The sequence below is a fragment of the Macrosteles quadrilineatus genome, unplaced genomic scaffold (assembly GCF_028750875.1).
Source record: "Macrosteles quadrilineatus isolate MER2022 unplaced genomic scaffold, UCM_ALF_1.0 Scaffold_10__1_contigs__length_6754688, whole genome shotgun sequence".
In the NCBI taxonomy this organism is placed as follows: domain Eukaryota; kingdom Metazoa; phylum Arthropoda; class Insecta; order Hemiptera; family Cicadellidae; genus Macrosteles; species Macrosteles quadrilineatus.
This window is the reverse complement of record NW_026542603.1, coordinates 4834270-4853142: the sequence shown is the minus strand read 5'-3', so window position 1 is coordinate 4853142 and position 18873 is coordinate 4834270. Positions and strand designations below refer to the sequence as shown.

Here is an 18873-nt window from a genome sequence, read left to right as displayed (position 1 = left end):
CAACTTATATGTATGAAAACTACTTTTTGCAGTCATTGCCATTATTTGACCTTCACCAGGGGACGGCCCACGAGGAGTAGGTACATAATCTTTAATGTAAGCATAGGTTGATATGCACATCATTTTAAAGGTCTAGTTAAGTGGAGTTCATTACCGGAAACTGCGTCAAAAAAGGTTCATCCGTTACAAAATGGCGGCAGTTCAAAGTTCTTGCGGAATATACCTGCAGAGGCCTTAGTATTGGTAAATACTCATAGTCAACATTAGCAGGGAAATCTAAAACCCGGTTAAATTTGTTTTGATGATTGAATACTATTAGTCTATGAGCTAGTTGACTTTAAAATACAGTCTAAGCTCTCAAGCTAATGTTTAATACGAGTATTTGCCCATACTAAGGCCCGTGCAGGTATATTTCACAAGAACTTTGGACAGCTGCCATTTTGTAACGGATGAACCTTTTTGGACGCGGTTTCCGGCAATGAACTCCACTTGACTAACCCTTAAAAATGGTGTGCATATCAACCTATGCTTATATTAAAGATTATGTACCTACTCCTCATGGGTCGTCCCCTGGTAGAGGTAAAAAAATTACAATGCTTGGAAAAAGTAGTTTTCATACATGTAAGTTGATGTGAAAGGTTTGAATTTTCTAACGGATTCAGTTAAAAAAGATATTAAACCGTTTCCAGACTTTTTTGTCAGCCTGTATAAGTTATAACTAAAAAATACAACTAATAAAGTAGTTTCAATCAAGAACGAGGATATAACAATCTTCTATGTTTGTACGTTTTCATTCGATAAAGAAAAGTCCATAATGTATTTTTATATCGTTGACTTGTACATAACGAAGTACAGAACTGCCCTAACTTGCAATTTCCTAGGTCTAATCACATATAAGTGTCCAATGCCTGAGTGATTGCCTTTTGTTGTTAATTTTTAAAGGGTTCTATATCAAATTATCTGTCTGTTTCCATGTGACCTTAGTCGATTTGGGAATAACTAAACCATTGGACTCTAGATCATCCAATCTCATAGTTTGATAGATTGTAACATTTCATCGATTTTAAGCTATAGACACCTTTTTCTGCAAGGCAGTTTGTTAAATGCATGGCAAATTATTGTTAATAAAAGATTATATTTCTCTTTTCTTTCGCTTATAACACGAGGTATTTGTTAAAGGATTTGATTTCCTAACAATTGCCTCTCAATGCTATGTTGTATATTGTTATATACAAACAAAGTGACGTTAGTTAAAATGGAAATATTTGGAAAGAGTAGGTCTTTATTACTTTCTCGTATGTAAAAAATTACCACAACAATTCTTACGGTAGCATACAGTTCAAAGCTCATTAGTTCTGTTTACGATAATCTTTTGTACAACTTAAATGAAGGCTTAATAAACTATTATTCGTAATAACTTGTATTAAAACGGCCAAATAATTTAGTACGTCAGTTGAGACCGTTTAATCTTAATGTTCCTTTTAAGTCATTAAGATAGCTTCAAACAGACGTGAAATAGATATTTATTCGTTATCCATGACCAGCTAATTAAATTGCAAAAGAGGCATCATTTCAATAAATGTTGTGCAAAACAAAAGTTAAAATGGCAATATATATTCCAGGTAATCATAAAATTGCAAATATGTTTGATTTCATTTACCTAATTATTATTTAATAATATATATTTCCGATCAGGTTTATTGCCCTCCTTCATAAGACTATATAACTAACTATAAATCAACCCACAAATTCTAACAAAGTAATATTTATGAAGAAAACCTTCCGTTAGCCTGAAGATTGCGGTGTTTTCGATCAGCAAAGTATAAATTATTCATTGACTGCGATGTACCTTTATCCGTCTAGTTGTAAAATGGAAAATGACCCCTCATAAATATTTTAAAAGGAAATGTTACGGAAGCCAACTTTCTGTTTGTCTTGTTTAACCCTAAATGATTTATTTTCCACTAAATTACACTTTACAGACAAGGAGCTTTTCAATAATATCCAAACAGTTGTTTCAATTTTCTCATACTTGTGTCGAATACTATAGATCATGATTACTCCAAGTTTGTAACAGAATTTTTTTCAAATACTATCATACAGAAGTCTGTTATGGCCTATATTCTAAGTATGTATTTCTATTGTAGCATTTAATTAATATTTTAATCATTGCATAACAATTATTCCCTGAGTCGAGTAACGGTGGTGGAGTGAACCATATTGATCTCTCTAACAAACATACTTCACAACTTGGTAGCATCATACTTGGAGTTTCACAGTTTCAACTTCAAACTTTTCCATTTCAAGTTACCTTTGCCGTTGAGTCCCAAAGTATCATACCAACTAACTCAAAGGGTAGATTCACATAGGTTGGCATTACGCAGAGATATTTACTCTCAAGCGTGATGTTTGGGTTTTAAACTTGTTTGTGGATTTAAAAACAATCATAGTTAGAAAATTATCAAATGGAAATAAAGATGAAACCTAATTGTCAGTCGTTAATAATGCAACTTTACACATACAGACCAATGGGAAAAAGTTATATTATAGTTTTAAACATCTAAATTATATTTCAATTTTCAAAAAGCTTTACAAACTAATAAAAATACATATGAAAATTATATCCTCACACAAAAGTTGGCAGGTAGATAATATCTTTGAGAGGGAATAGTGAAGGGTGAATTGATCAATAAAGCACAACGGACAGGACAGTCAAGTGAAGTCAATGTCACCGGAGCTGCGAAAACACTGCTTTGTTGTTGTGTATCTGATGGACGCTCTCGTTATTGGTAGTTATACGGTTCTCTAACTGCTGTATTGTATACTGATAGCAAAGTACAGTACTACTGTATAACTTGTTTGTTGTCTGATGATCTATTGGCGTGACACTGAAAGTTGATATTACTTCAATACATTATACAAGTAAAATACTCCTCACTTATAATATACAGTACTCATTATGTTTACTTATTAAATGATGACAAGATCAAAATATTATTGATAAATGGTTTAAAGTTTATTTTGCGTGAATTTATTTCATATTTTTTGTGCAATCATAAAACTAATTCGTAAAAATATGTGACATATAGACCTGCTAACTATTGTAACAAAATATAGCACTATATTCTATGGTTTCTGAACTGGTCTAGTGAAAGGGCTCGGGATCATGTGCTAATTAACTGTTTGGTTAAATTTAGCTAGTGGACGAGTTATTGTTTATGATTAGATAGTTTTATTTGGTTAAACGAGGTTTTAAATTATTGAATAAAAAAGGAAACAAATTGTAAACAAAACATGAAATCTACAGAAAACCGGACAGAACTAAAATAAAATTGGCTTCAGTTGTTCCATAAGGATGGGAAATATACTAAGGGACTATGTTTTATCAATATAAATACCGTGACCCTCTATAGGACTAGCCTGAAGTAACGTATAAACGGTTACAGGCTAGAACATAGCGTCCTAAGGATGTGAAGGTGGGACATAGAACAAATATATGTTTTGTGATTTAGACATTATGGACAGATTGAGACGATGTTTTTAAACTTGAATAGAAATGCCAACCCCAAATCAATAAGTATTGTAATATTTGTTTAAATTGAAATATCATTAAAATATATTATTGAAATCCATACGTTTTCCAACACATTAACTGCCTACAAGATATTAACTTATTAACCAATCAATTTAAGATCAACTTGCACGGTTCACACCCACAATTTGCCACAACAATTTACCAGCTGCATGTAAATACGCTGCTATAGATATGTTCTGTAACCATAAAACTTATTTTTAAAACAAAAAGGTAGCGTTTCTTAAGAATAATATTCCTGATGCAATGATAAAGAATAATTAGCTTCAGAGCGTTTTATGTCAGAAAGACTGATACAGTAGCTCTGTATCTTTATCAACCAGATTCCTGAAACATTCCTTAACATTTCCTTGAAGAATCAATTACTAGAGCACTCGGCACAGGATTAGTTTATTGCTCAAAAAGGTCTGCCTCAGAGCTTAAAAAGTAAATTAAACGTAAAATTTTATTTCCAAATGTGATTAAAACCACACACAAACAATAAAATGATTTATTTTATAATCAATTCTGTCTAACAATGTAGAGGATGTTTAAAGATGAGGTATTTACCAAGAACGTTACATACAACTACAGTATTAACATACCCTATTAACAGCTATGTACACCTTATTTCAGGATTTTAGTTAAACAGAATACATCCGTTGTACGTTGGCGGAATACATAATTTTTGATAGATGTATGCTGGCATAGTCGATGGTTGATGCAGGAAAATAAATTAAAATAATCATAAAATAAAAAAATAATTTTATAATTTATGGATTAATATAATATTTTCTTCTAGCTTTATTTATAAAATTTACGTTTCCAATGTGGTTTTTGGTGTTGTTTGTCTATTGAAATAAAATTCCAACTAAAGCTTTTGGTTTAATTTATTTTTTTGAGTGTTAAGGCTTATTCAACACCCTGTAATTTAAGACAGAATATTAATAATTAGGCATAGGTAGCTTTAAAACAGGCCATTTTATAATAAAATGAGATAACATTATTTTTCCAAATAGTTAAAAATACAGAAACAGTTTTAGGGTAAAATGATAAAATAATTTATATTCAATCTGATCCGAGATAAGTGGTGCTCCAACAGTAACAATGAGGACGAAAAGTTTCTGTTGATGTCACTCCCCCTTCCTCTTCCTCTTCTACAGAGTTGACATCAGACAATGTTGTAATCAACATCACAGGTCGCTTCAGCGCAACTCTTGCTGCTGATTGAAACCTTTTGTCTCATCTCATCGCTTCACTCGCTCGCAAACAAAGACTTGTCTGTCACTCTTACTACTATATAAAGATGAATTTATTTTTAGCATGAATTAACATTGCTACGAAAGTAAGCGGACTTCTAAATAAGCCTTATGGGTGTGATTTATTTGCTTCACGATGGATTGTATTGCATTTGTAATTTTTCCATGTTTATCATACTTCTTCTCATACGTTAGACGTTCCATTTTTTGTTTGCTTTTTTTGTATTCATTTGTTCCCAAAAGTTAAATTATACTGCCTGGTAATATTGCTAACGTTAAATCAAGAAAAGATGTATCTCTTACCAAATGCATTTCATAGATTCTCCAAGTATGATTGAATCCTAGTGGCTACTTGCATATTATGAGGTATTATATTTTTTATTTCGGACAAATAACTGTGTACATTATGTTTCTAGAACATACTAAAACACATTTCAATCCCTCTACAAGAACACCTTTTACTAGTTATTTAAAGTTTTTGTAAAGAGATTGGTTGGCTATCAAAACTTCCTATTTTGCTTTGAAAAAAAAAATTATAACTATAATAACATCCAACTGTATAGAACTGAAATAAATAGTTTTAAGCCCCGTTTTCTACAATTAGGTGTTGCCAAAATAACGTTATTAGAATATCCTGAATGCAGAGCAGATGAAATTGGACTCAATTTCAGGTTCCGATGCTAACCATGGCCTGTTTTCCCAGTCATCACATGAGACAAAAACGGGGCAACTAGAGGCATAAATTGTTGCCAGACATATAAGGCCGCACTATATTAACCTCCAAGTAATATATGTGTCTCAGGCTGCTTATGTTTGGGCTTGTTCTAGTTTCAACTGTTTTCTAAGTAGATTGTTTTGCATGTTAAAACGTTGATTGCATAATATAAAAAAAATAAACTACTTTATGATAAGCGATATAAATAATCCAAAATATAGATACTTTTACTCAATCATAAATTACGGTAAAATTCACTGGTTGGCTCACTAACAAACATCTTTTTAACTAGATATTTATTTTACATTTTGTTACGAGATTGTTTATCAGCAAAAATTATTCAAGAATCTTAACTTTCATACATTTCATGACGATAACTTGTAATTTATTGGTATTAAATAAAATGGTACTCCTCAAAAATACGACGCAATAATATTGTACACAAAATAATATTTGTATCGTATGTGTACACTGTAAAGTTTAAACTGGTTTGACATCGTACCCAGAGCACATACTACGATTTAATAATAATATTTGTGGTTTTAAATATCCCAAAATGAACAGTCAAGCGAGTATTTTGCAAATGTTTAAACGTGTAAGCCAATCCCTGCCTTTCATTTCAGAAGATCCTGCAAGGTTAATGGATACAGACAACAAGATATAGCAAAAGAAATCTTACACTAGCGATGTTATCCGAAATATTAAGTGCCAAACGGTGATTCAATCTCTTCGGAAACACATAAACTCAGATCACAAAACATTTCATCGTTATAGCTTATTGGGGACACAACCGAGGCAATGGGTTTATGAGAGAAAACATATTGATATTAGAACATATAAACACATATTAACGTATAAACATGCGTTTCTTCAGTGTAACTCTAAGTTTTTAAAATAAAAATATTTCTGGACTTAAAAATAAGAATTAAAGTTTCCTTACTAATAGGAGATTGCTATTGTCAACACGGTTTATTAGCAGTATTAGCAGTAGGTGCGAGTTCTTGTGAGAAAATATATTCAATAATATATAGGGCCAAAACTACTTGCATGTTTGTCATATGCTTATCTTGTGATTATTTTGTATTGAAAACATTTCCATGCTTTATAAATTTTTCATGGTGTTATACTTCACAGGATTCCATATGTATTCATCGCATACCTTCATTAAACATTATTTTAGGTCGTTTAGCATTAAAAAAATATATTCATTAATGGAATTGATAATTTTATTTTCATCAGCCCTACTCAAATTACGGCAGAAATATTTGTTACCAGGTCAAAAATAAGACCTGCTTCAACAATTTAATTTAGAATACACAAACAATTCACCCGTTTCGGAAATCCGACCCTCTTCGCAAATGATCGAGATTAGAAAGATCCATTAAATTTTCACACTTCCATGAATGTCAAAGGAATCTTCCCTGCTCCCTAAGGTGAAGTTGTTACTGTACTCTTAGCGTTTTTGTTGTAAAAAAGATATATGCCACAAATGTGTACAGTAGTTATAGTTTATTTTGTAGCATTCTACATCATTCAAATCTTTGGTTATATGCTATGAAGGGTATTTATCTATTTTATCATTCAAAGTCCTAGAACGCTAGGCTCTGGTCCAATCTAAGCTAATATTTCTTCAAAATTATCATAGAGGGGTTGTGGAATGATCAATTAAAAGAGATCCAATAGTGGATGTCAAAAATGGCGGAAATTGAAACCGGAACTTCGGGGACCAAAGCCCCGCACTCTACCACTAGATACGCTCACCAAGTCAAACCACTCCAGTTAAGAAGAACCAATCTCGATCTCTTTTCCTCTACTTATAGGTGATCAGGTAAATGGTCTCCTGGACTGCTCTGGCATCGACTTTACAATCTGTTGAGGAGCACGTTCCGGGACCATCCTTCGGAGAAGGTACGAGCCCTTTTAGTACGCTTATCACCAAGGCACTTCAAGAATTCTAATATTTTAAAGCATTTTTGCTCCTCGGCTGAACTGTTTTGGTGTCTCGGCCAACTCCTTCAAGAAAGAAGTCCAGAGGCTTCTGCAATGAATCCCTGCAAATTGGACAGTCAGACATTTGTAGCTGACGTATTGATCTGATTGCAATTATTGCCTATTTGCATGAATAATTTATTGTGTTCATGAACTAGGTTATTGTTATCTAAGAGTATATTTTATTTATTTTTACTCACTGTTGTTATTCATTCATTGTTAGTTGATATATATTGAATATTTATTTATTGTACTCTATTGCACTAATTTTATGTTACTTGTTATTCATATAAAGTATATTAGCTTATTGAACAACCGTCCACATATATTTACTATTGATCTTTGGTTGCTTGGTTATCGCACATGCACAACATTGTGTTTACACTGTATTGGTTATAACCGTTTAATGAATACATTAAATGAATAAATGAAATGGAACTTAACATTCGGTATGTCTTAAAATTATCCTAAGAACATATTTTTGCTCGTATATTGGATGAGGTCGAACAGAGCTTATTTCATTTAAAACAACGATTATTATATAAACCGTAGGTTTAATTTTAAACTGTAACATAGTTAAGACCTTCTACGTTTAAATTTTCTCAAGTATTGCCCTATAATCCGATATGTTGTTCATTCTTTTAAAGCAATATAAATAGCATAAGTGTTATATTTAGTCCCCCTCTAATAATTTTAATATATTTTTATATTTTTAATATTTGAGGCAATCCTTTATCAGTTTTGTACAAATAGGATTTTTTTTAACCAACCTCCACCGTTTGAAAAAATAATCCGTTACATCTCAGAGTAATAAAATAAAATATTTTGTTTTATTACTCTGAGATTATATATATATCTTACCCAATTTCACATTTAATAATGCTTGATACAAGTTTTAGATAGTAAAATAAGTTATCACTATAATCACGTGTCTATAAAAATATATTCCTTTGGGAATTTCAAAGAGTAATTTTGGCAAAAGGTGTTTTCATATCAGGAAGAATGATAGCTCCGTAAATGAGTTCCACTTTATCAACCAAAGTCCTGAAACATTCCTTAACTTTGTCTGCAAAACTTATGCCATTGGAGTTTGTGTCACATGATCAATGCAATTAACGGTCTTTATTGTTATTAAGACACTTATATAGGTGGTCTTAGAACTATAAATATTCTGTAAAAAGGTTAAAATACATACGACAATTATGGGCGCAAACCAACCATCATAGACAAAAACAATTCGATGCTCAGCTCATAGACAAAAGGGAACAAAGTTAGGTTCACTGTTACTAGAAAATTACATACGTATTTAAAAATGTAGTAGCTTACAGCTTACAGTTGCAAAGAAGCTTGTTGTTTAACACAAATATCTCAGGTAAATTGTTACAGAATCTACATCTTTACATGTATTGAATCGCTTAGTATTTTGCTTTTTGTTTCAGATATTGATATGAAGAACGCCATGCAGAATAAAGTAGAGTCTCCTTGGCTACAGCAATGATGACACAGATAAAAATAAAAGTAAGTAGGCTATAAAATTCAAATCAAATTAATCTTTAAGTTTTTAAATAATACATATTATTACAATCTCTAACTAAAAATCTTCAAATAGGCAGGTAACTGTGCATAGCACAGGAATATCATCCTCTTGTGTTGCTCTGTATGCTAACTGAATAAATATTGTAATTTTCCAATACCAAGGCTTAAGCATAAATTACATACACTGTGTTAAGAAGAAACGTCGTGAAATCAAATACAAAATTAGGTTTTATTGCATACAAAAAATATTTATGATATAGGATTGTTACGTATGAAACTACCCTTGGTAATTTATTTTTAATAAGGTTTACTAACTAGGATTTAAATTTCAGATGTTGCAGTGTTCGCTGTTCATCAGTTGTCTTCTGGCTTTCGGGGGAGGTTCTGGACTTACAGGTAACATTTCCCTCTTCTGTGAAGTTTAGTTATACTTTGCTCACTCATATTAACAACGAATATCTACCACATTCATTTGAAAATAGTAACATAGTGTCCTAGTCATAGCGGATAATTATTTGAATACTTTCTCTATTACTTTCATTCACTACACTCCCTGTTATTCAGAATATATTGTATAGTACATTAATAATTGATTTCAAAACAAAAAAGTACGAGTATAATGGATATCACGTCTCGCTAGAAAAAGGTAAGCTGCAAATATTATGAGAGATTTCGAAAAAAAATAAATACGTAATTACAAAACGAGCATTGCACCTCCCGATGTTACCTATAAACCACAGCCATTCACTTTTCTCTTCATCAAACAGCACCAATACAGTGTGATTAAAGAAAAGCTATCTACCGCGCTCAACCAGTCTGTATATATACCAGTCTGTTATTGTGACATTATATTACATTCTAAGATATACGTGAAATTTAATCCGTAAATAGTCATTTGTGTAACTAGTGTTCAAAGGTAATTTGCGCTCGTGTTACACTTAAAATTTTTCCCACGGTTACAATGAAGCGTAGAAACAATATGTCTTTCAAACACTATACAGCACGTTTTTAGGTTAGGTTAAAACGTTAAGGTTAAAAGTGTTGAACGAAATGAGAAACACTGCATCAGCTGATCATAGTCATAGTGTCTTTAAGGGCTGTCACAAATACTATTTTCTAGTAATCGTGAGTGCTGCCAACTTATTTTCACGTGTACACGTATTACGTCCCTAATAAAAGCAAACTGTTTTGTGTTGTTTGTTTGGAATACTGCAGTGCGAAAAAAAGATTGCATGGAAAATTAGTAAATGCAACAAACAGCAACCTTCTCTTTAATCAGTGCAAGGAAGCCAACTTTTTCTGTTGACTGTAGGGAAATACATTTTATATAGTTTCTTAGACCTATAAAATTTGACATATACATTTATCGCTGATAAGATTTTCTAGTTAATATTTTCCACGTATTCTAGGTCTGTCCACTTTCGATCGCAAGACGACAACTGGATCGCCCAACACGCCCGGGCCTCCTGTCGCATCCAGCGTATCGCCCAGCCTTGGGTACCACCATAGTCAAAACCTGTCCCTTGTCAATCTCACACTACCCTTGACATCTCCTGTGTCCAGCACGTCCTCGCCTCCAGACAACATCTGGAGCACCACCGAGTATGACTCTCTTCCTCTTACATTCTCAACGAGTTCAGTGACAACACGTACTTTGGAGGATGCAACACCTACACCAGCGGTGACTCAAAACTCTGGAACGCCCAGCACAACTGGGCACCCATCAAATACAATCACTCAAAAAGCGGAACACAAAAACAACACTAAAGAACAAGAGCAAACAGTGTCACTTAAGTCAAGCAAAGAATGGTTCATAAGGAGAAAGCACAAGGGACCGTATTTTGAAAAACGAGTGAAGAAACTATCAGCTACTCTAAGATCCCCTGAGTTTAGAGTTGGGAATAAACAAAGAAAATTTAATATTTCACAAACTACACCTGACCTAGTAGAATTTCCGTGGCGGTTGGCGAAGAAAAACGATGTAAGGCCTCAAATGTTGAAGAGTGATTCGAAAATTCAAAACGCTCGTGATACAGAATATCCATTGAGAAGTACACGAAATAGTTCTAGAAGAGTTAACAGCGAGGAGAAACAGAGGAAAAGGCCGATAGCTATGGGGATTCCCGCTTCTTCTACGGTGCTTCTTGCTCCCACTCCCTCATCTCCTTCCCCCGTTACAGTGGGCATGGAGAGTCCCCAGGACTCGGACGAGTACTACTCCTCATACGGCGAGTACCCGGACGTCCCTCTGATCGGCTACAATAGCTCAGGTGTGTAAAACACGTTATACTTACTAGTAGAATCAAATAGTAAAAAGTAACTTTTATGAAACCAGCACTGAAAGCTTGGAATTGATATAGTAGAATGTATAACCAGACACGTATTAGGGTCCCAGGAAGCTAAGTGCATTATAACGATTATGACCATTCATTATTTCATTTGATTTGGGAGTAATGTTGTTGCCGGGTTCGAATGCATATTAGCATAGTTGGATCGAACCACTGAACGTAATAAGTCAAATATACTTTAGTTGCCTTGACTGGAAAATTATGTTACATATTAATAAACTGCTTTTGTTTATGTTTAATCTTCCAGGGTATGCAGAGGCCGCAGTTTTGCCAGACCCGGAAGTGGAAGTAGAGGAAGAAGACGTAGAACCGGAAGTAGAAATTCCACTTCCAGATGACAGTCTCGCCGACACTGACCTGCATGATCATGACCTCATAGATAGCGTCATGTACATATACTTCGGTTCATCGGAGAGGGATGAGAGGGGTGCAGGAAGACAGGTAGGATATGATAATTATAAGATTTTTTTAATATTTCCACAAACAAACTTTGGTTGTAGTTTTTTTATCGGCTGGATGAAAATATTTTTTGTAAGGTCCAAAATGTTGATGAATGGTGGCTTTTAAGCCATGTTTGTTGTAGCCCCGTTCCTAACTCGTCAGCATGTTGCGTCATCTACACTCCCATCCCAGTGAAGATCCGGTTCTGCTAAATGCTGAGCTCTCATGATTGTGCTATGTTTGTAGGTGCTGATAGTAGGAGCTTTAACATCTCTAGTATCCCAGTTCCTGAAACTCGTCAGCAGGCTGCGTCGTCTACACTCGAATCCCAGTGAATCAGCAAGTCTGCTTCTGCTGAATGCTGAGCTCTCATGATTGTGATATGCTTGTAGGTGCTGATAGTAGGAGCTGTAATATCTCTGGTAGCCCAGTTCCTGACGCTCGTCAGCATGTTGCGTCATCTACACTCCCATCCCAGTGAAGATCCGATTCTGCTAAATGCTGAGCTCTCATGATTGTGCTATGTTTGTAGGTGCTGATAGTAGGAGCTGTAATATCTCTGGTAGCCCAGTTCCTGACGCTCGTTAGCGTGCTGCGTCGTCTACACTCTCATCCTAGTGAATCAGCAAGTCTGATTTTGCTGAATGCTGAGCTCGCCCTCACAGCTGGTAACCTAGTCTTCATGCTTGGAGTTCAGGTAAACTTACTTAACAGTTCCTATTAATGCGCATTTCATTGTCTGGATAACGAATATGTGTGAACGAATAGCCTAAGTTATGCATTCTTAAAATTTCTTTAGATGAATGTAGACTTTAAACATTTAAGATATCGTACTGATTCTTCGTTTGCATTGGCTTTTCGTAGCATTTAACTAGGTAGCCTACGCATTTATAAATTATTTTTAAGCGTATAATGATTTGTTAATTTTCTTTATCAAATTGATAAGATAATTTTTATCAATTTATTAAATGTACGCATATACCTACTATACTTCTTGTTTGTCATATGCATTAAGTTTTGGATTATTTTTGCTATAATGATTAAAACGATCCAGAAACAATAAGTTGGATGAGATTAAATCCATTTGATCGTTAATAATAAATACCCTTCTCTGATCGACCATAACTCTAGGCTGGCCAGTAATTGCGGAATCGTAACGACATTCCTGACATAAATGATTTCTTCCTCTTCTCATTCCAGTTTCATTATCTTTTCGATATCCTGTTTTCACTCTCTCTAATACAATAAAGTATTTAACAGTGATCATAGGTCCATAAAATCAATAGGAATTGATATTTTACTGTGCATTAATTGTTGAGGTCTACGTAGTATGACAGATAAGTGTGATCGGATAGAATACTAACTATCCTTCAAATATAAATTGTTGGAAAATGGTTCTTCAAGGAAAAACCTTCGTAAATCTAGTATGGTCCATGTATTTTAAGCAATACATTTCCTTAATATGCTTATGTGCAAAAACGCTTTCTTGCTTAGTTTGTAATTTTTTTTATTAATTTATGAAATGTACGCATAGATCTAATATACTCTTGTCTGTCATTTATTGACCTTATTAAGATTAAAATTTACACTTTATTACTATTATTTATTACTATTATTATTAATAACTGTATCCTAGATTTTTTTATAAAAACAATTTTTTATAACTATATTGTTAGCGTACTTTACCTTTCCATATTGCCATTTATTAAGGATCCGCAGGTAATAAAATTGATTCTATTATTTATAAATAGTTTTTAATACCACTTTTGGCATTATAGATTACATTGGTATATTTCTGCATAGTTGCTATATGATGTGAACGGTTACTCTATCAATATTGTAAACAAATGCACTACTGTTAACTACAAAACAAATAAATACAGTGAAACATTATGGTTAAGAATTCTGAGTACAGCGAGAGTATGGAGTAGCGCGGGTCCTGCCAATGACATCACACATTACTCTGCCCACTACGTCACACACTAATACGTCACTCCCCATCACACATGACGTCATGGGGCAAGAAACCGCACCACACCCTACTAGTATCAAAATACAAACATCACTGTAAAATTACAGTAAAAACTTGCTACAACTCCTAAACTTATATTACCCCGACAGGCGACAGGCAGCAAGCGGAGTTGCGAGTTTGTAGCTGTGACTCTTCACTATCTCCACCTCGTCACTTCCTGTTGGTTCCTGGTGAACTCTGTGTTCTCCTACCTGGGACTTCACAGGCCCGAGGCACGCCGAAGACTCCGGCCCTGGTGGTTAGCTGCGTGGTTCATCCCGGCTGTTGTCGTTGTTGTAAGTCTTGTTTTCATTTCATTTTATATTCCTGATTATATTATACTTGTAGGGCGCCAAAGATCAAATGGCGTATTTCACGGAGAACGAAGATGGTGAGAGAAGGTAGGCTTAAAAAAACTGCTGACTTTTCTGACCGTTAGGTAACAATCTTGTGATAAATTATGAGAATTTTATAAACTATACGAATCAAGCCCATAAAATATTTGGTTGAGGGAATCTTTAAAGCCTAGTCAGGATACTGCCTTTGTTTTTAAATGAACTTAAGTAATACACATTTCTGTATAACTTAAATAACATAGTTTTATAGTAATGAACGCACTTACATATTCACAAAAAAATCATGCATTGTATAAAGCGCAGTCTAGACTCGATACTACTATTATTTTATTACATACAACCAAATATTTCCATGTTAAAATTGTAATACACAAACTATAACAAAGAATATGTATTTGAATTAACTTTCCGACGGAATTTGAATATGTAAATTACTGATTTATGGAGTATACATATTAATCAAACCAAATTGAAATTGCAGCCAACTAATGTACACTATTAAGTTTCATGTTACGTCAACCATCATAATGTAAACCTAAGAGGTTGAATAAAAATTTAGACTGCAGTGCAACCAGTAAATGACTAAATCAACTGTGTTGTTTTTAATATTAAAAAACCGCGAAGGCTGGCCCATTTACATAGTATAACTATTTCACTATCCGAGAGAAAATGATACTAACCAACGTTGGCCTTTTTAGAAATCGTTTCTTAAAAAACAACCTTTGGCAAATTGGATGTATTTATACAATTTAAAATAAAAAAATCACCAATATTTAATAAATTTTTAATTTCGTGAGGCATTTTTCAGCTATGCTGGCATCATCAGACACATCATAAAGTTTTTTGTGATCGACAATTTATTAACACTGAAAATATTATATACTCATGTTTACCTTTTATTTACGGGTTGTTTCCAATTTTACCATTTCTTCTTGAAGATTGGATCTATTTAGATCAAACTACTTAAATAACCTCTCGAATAGTTATAAAGTGTACCTTCATTCTGATAATACTGAGCACATTTGTAAGCTAACAGATTGTGCTAGCAGTCTTTTTAAAAATATTTTGCACACAAACCCACCATTCAAATTTTTACATGTAAAAAAAAGCTCCTTTTCGTTGCAATACGCGTTTTACACACTTTGGCCAACATAGTCTTAGCGGAATTTCTGTTTCTGTATATTTTGGACTGATACATGCATGGTTAAATATATAACAATATAAACCGTGGAAGATCTTTTAAGATGCCAATCACTTTTATTTTATTACCGTGCATAATGGTAAATTTAAATATTATAAGTGAAATCACTTCAATGGAGTTATAATGAACTATCATCTTTACATTTTATGAAAAGTGCTCACTTAATTAAAACTGAAAATATTTTATATTCAATTTTACCTTTTAAACACGGGTTGCTAGAAAATGAGTGAAGTAAATAAACAAGTAAATGAGAAAATGTAGTTACTACTTCTTTTGAGGGTTCTCATTCAAAACGTTAATTAAGCGTAATAAGATTCCATTCGATGCTGTGCTGTTAACACTGTTTGTTTTTGTACGCTGAAGTGCTGGACCTTTTCGAATACCTACTCAACCCACTCCCATACAAAAGTATTTCCGAGAAATGTATTTATAGCGAGTCTATTTCAAATCATGAGCTCATTTTCTAAGACTTTTTAAATTATTCAGAATCTTTTTATTGTAATATTTACTTTAATAGCGAGTCCGTACAGTACTGTGTTTAGTGTGACGAATAAGAGTTGAATTCTCATGAAACAATCTTGTAGCGTTTTTTTTTAGAAGATAATGTAGAATATAGTTTTTAACACAATATCGAGTGCAAGATATCTTCAAGCAGACTTTGCGAGTCGTTTGCTCCCTTTGCAATACTGAAGTTTAATGAAATTACTTCTCTTAGATTGCAAAAGTTGAACGTAGCTGTGAAGTACTAAATCTGCATTGTAGCCTCTTAGACGTTTCCAGAAGTTTTTCAGTAATACATTATGTATAGTAATAATAGTTTTTAATAAACCGCTTAATAATCTTAGTTATGATGAACTGAAAAAAATCAATAAAGAGTCCTTTTAAATTGATTTCAACTTTAAAGTGTAACTAAAATGTTGTAAAACTACCAAACGTACGAGAAATTCCTCGTTGAGGAATTCCAATAAGCCTCGATATTAGTGTTGATGAATCTAAAATGAAAATATTTTCATAACTTTTGCCAGAAAGAAGGGTGCAATAAAATGCAGAGGGTTCTCAATATCTATGGTAATACGTTCAAGTGTGTGATATTGCGCATATCTACGGCACCTGCAGCATTGGTGCCTTACATATTGAGATCAAACTATAAGTTGTTCTCCTCCTAATGGTCAAGCTGAAGAATGTTGTCTGATAGTTTTTCTCCTTGTTATTAATTCTAGACTGGATAAATTATTTTAAAACGTTTAAAGAAACTCATTGAACATTTTTTTATGAATATAATTATTGGCATTATCTCTAATAATACGGTTAGTTGTTTCAATTTAAATAACCCGAAAACATGCTCATGACCTGAATACCTTTTAATTGGTTTAATATTTTAACAATATTTTTTTAATCGTGACAATTTCTACTTGTGAATTTCAGCTATTTTTTCAGAGCATGTGTTTCTATACTACCATAATAATGTATTGTTTTCTTAAAATGCATTTGCTATGGCCATAATAGATATGCCACTATTATTATCAAAATTTAAAACATCTTTCCGGGTGTCCCGTTTTTTAAATGGAGGAATATTTACATTTCTTATGAGTTAATCGTAGGAAGCCAATTGATTTGACAGATCTAAACACGCTTAACTAAGTAAGCAAATAATCAGATTTTTTAGTTTGATTTTGAAATTCATAGGTAACGAGGTTATCATATATTAAATTATTATTATTATTATATATTAAATTAGTGAATAGAAGGCAATTTGGAATCACTCACCAGATTAAAAAGATCAGTCTCCTTATCTTCGATCTGGTCAACTGGTAGAACTGGTTAGGCTTTAGTCCTCAAGTTCAAGGGTTCAATCCCACTAATTACCAGTAGATTTTATCCTCTTGATAATGCTGCAACCCAATATGCCTAGCCTGAGTACCGTGTTATAGTCTACTAATCTTTGCTTTTATTTGCAGGCGAGCGTCATGTTCAACCGTAGAGGATACGAGACGAGGTCATTCTGCTGGATGTCTGTAGCCAGAGGAATGTTATATTCCTTCATGGTTCCGGTCGCCATCCTCATACTGGTAAATACAATCATAGTATCTTTATATTACACAGTATTGAATTTGTTCTATGAGAATACAGTTAAATCTACCACCTATAAGGTAGGGGTCGTAATGGGCTGAAACTGGCAAATATTAATTGATGAATTTTGACGTAATAAACTTAAGACATCTAAAATATGACCCATAAAAGTTGATGACAAATTTTGTGACGTCATGATACGGATATGTAAAGTCATATTTGGTGACGTAATGTCATGTGAAATCAATAACTTGTCTCGTAATTACAAGGAAATTCATTACTTGTGGCGTAGTTGACATCATAACTTGTGACTTCATGACCTGTGTCATTATAGCTTATGACGTGGTGACCTGTTAAATCATAGCTTTTGACGTAATAACCAGTGACGCCAAAGCCTGTGACTTTATAACCAGTGACGCGTTTTATATTTTGAATTTTATGTTGTTGCTTCATTAGGATATTTATCATATTGTTTTGCATGTACATTTTGGCAGCAGTATTAATTAGTAGCGAAAAACTTAGGTGACAGTAACTTGTAGTTACGTGGGTTAATCTGTCTGTTTTCAAATTGAAACATTAGGTAAGAACAAGTGTACCTTTTGTGCGTGGCCCATAGTTTGTGCACTAAAGACTTATGGACTTTATCCGGATAATGTTTTTGAATAATGAAACCCATGCCAAAGACTAAAGTGTAAGTCTATAGTGCGCCCGTGCACTGTACACAAGCCAACTCATGTTTCGACTGTAGTAGCCAATACATAACCGTTAAAATGTTTATTTTATTCCTGTAAATTTAAAATGTTAATAGTGAAAATGTTCTCCAGCTCAACACATGCCTCGCTGTCCTGGGGCTTCGACAACTCTCTCTATCTGACAAGACGGACGACGTCGACCGGAAGTCCATGAGAGTCTCTGCAACGCTGCTTCCGGTCTTCGCAGTGGTTTGGTTCCTGGGAGTGGTTGCGCTGGAAAACTCAGTGTCCCTAGTGTTTCCACTGATGTTTGTCGCAAGCAGCGGGTTCCTGGTGAGTCTTTTCACATTAGAAAACTAATTTATTGATGTAACAAAACTTTGAATACTTAGTGATTGAATAAAAATAATGTACATGAAATGAAATCCAATGCATCCAACTAATCCTACAGTTATGAGTAGTTACTGTATACAGAGCCCCTGATTGCATAACAAATGCTAACCCAATCGGCATCCATGTTTAAACATCTGCTTACTAATCTAATTGTAATCAGTTACATGAATGCGCGTGCTGGATTCAGTTTTCAATTGCAACAAGGCTCAAACACAATTAATTGGTAAACAGGGAACTGTAATACCAAATTATGCACTTAATTAGTGTTGGCTTAATCTTAAAATATCTCCT

The 18873-nt window shown here is 33.6% G+C and overlaps 2 protein-coding genes across 2 annotated transcripts in view; both read left to right on the top strand.

The window, feature by feature from the left end:
* The window catches only part of LOC129004719 (uncharacterized), a 372634-nt gene that overhangs the window by 98863 nt on the left and 254898 nt on the right, over nt 1–18873 (top strand). The window lies entirely within an intron of this gene.
* Nucleotides 1–18873, top strand: part of LOC129004717 (uncharacterized) — a 37890-nt gene that overhangs the window by 15013 nt on the left and 4004 nt on the right. The window contains exons 2-9 of the mRNA XM_054433292.1: nt 8974–9052; nt 9403–9466; nt 10480–11340; nt 11666–11859; nt 12392–12556; nt 13981–14166; nt 17386–17496; nt 18322–18522. Of these exons, the coding sequence (XP_054289267.1) occupies nt 9029–9052; nt 9403–9466; nt 10480–11340; nt 11666–11859; nt 12392–12556; nt 13981–14166; nt 17386–17496; nt 18322–18522 (1806 nt within the window). The 5' untranslated portion in view covers nt 8974–9028. The remainder of the gene's footprint in view (nt 1–8973; nt 9053–9402; nt 9467–10479; nt 11341–11665; nt 11860–12391; nt 12557–13980; nt 14167–17385; nt 17497–18321; nt 18523–18873) is intronic.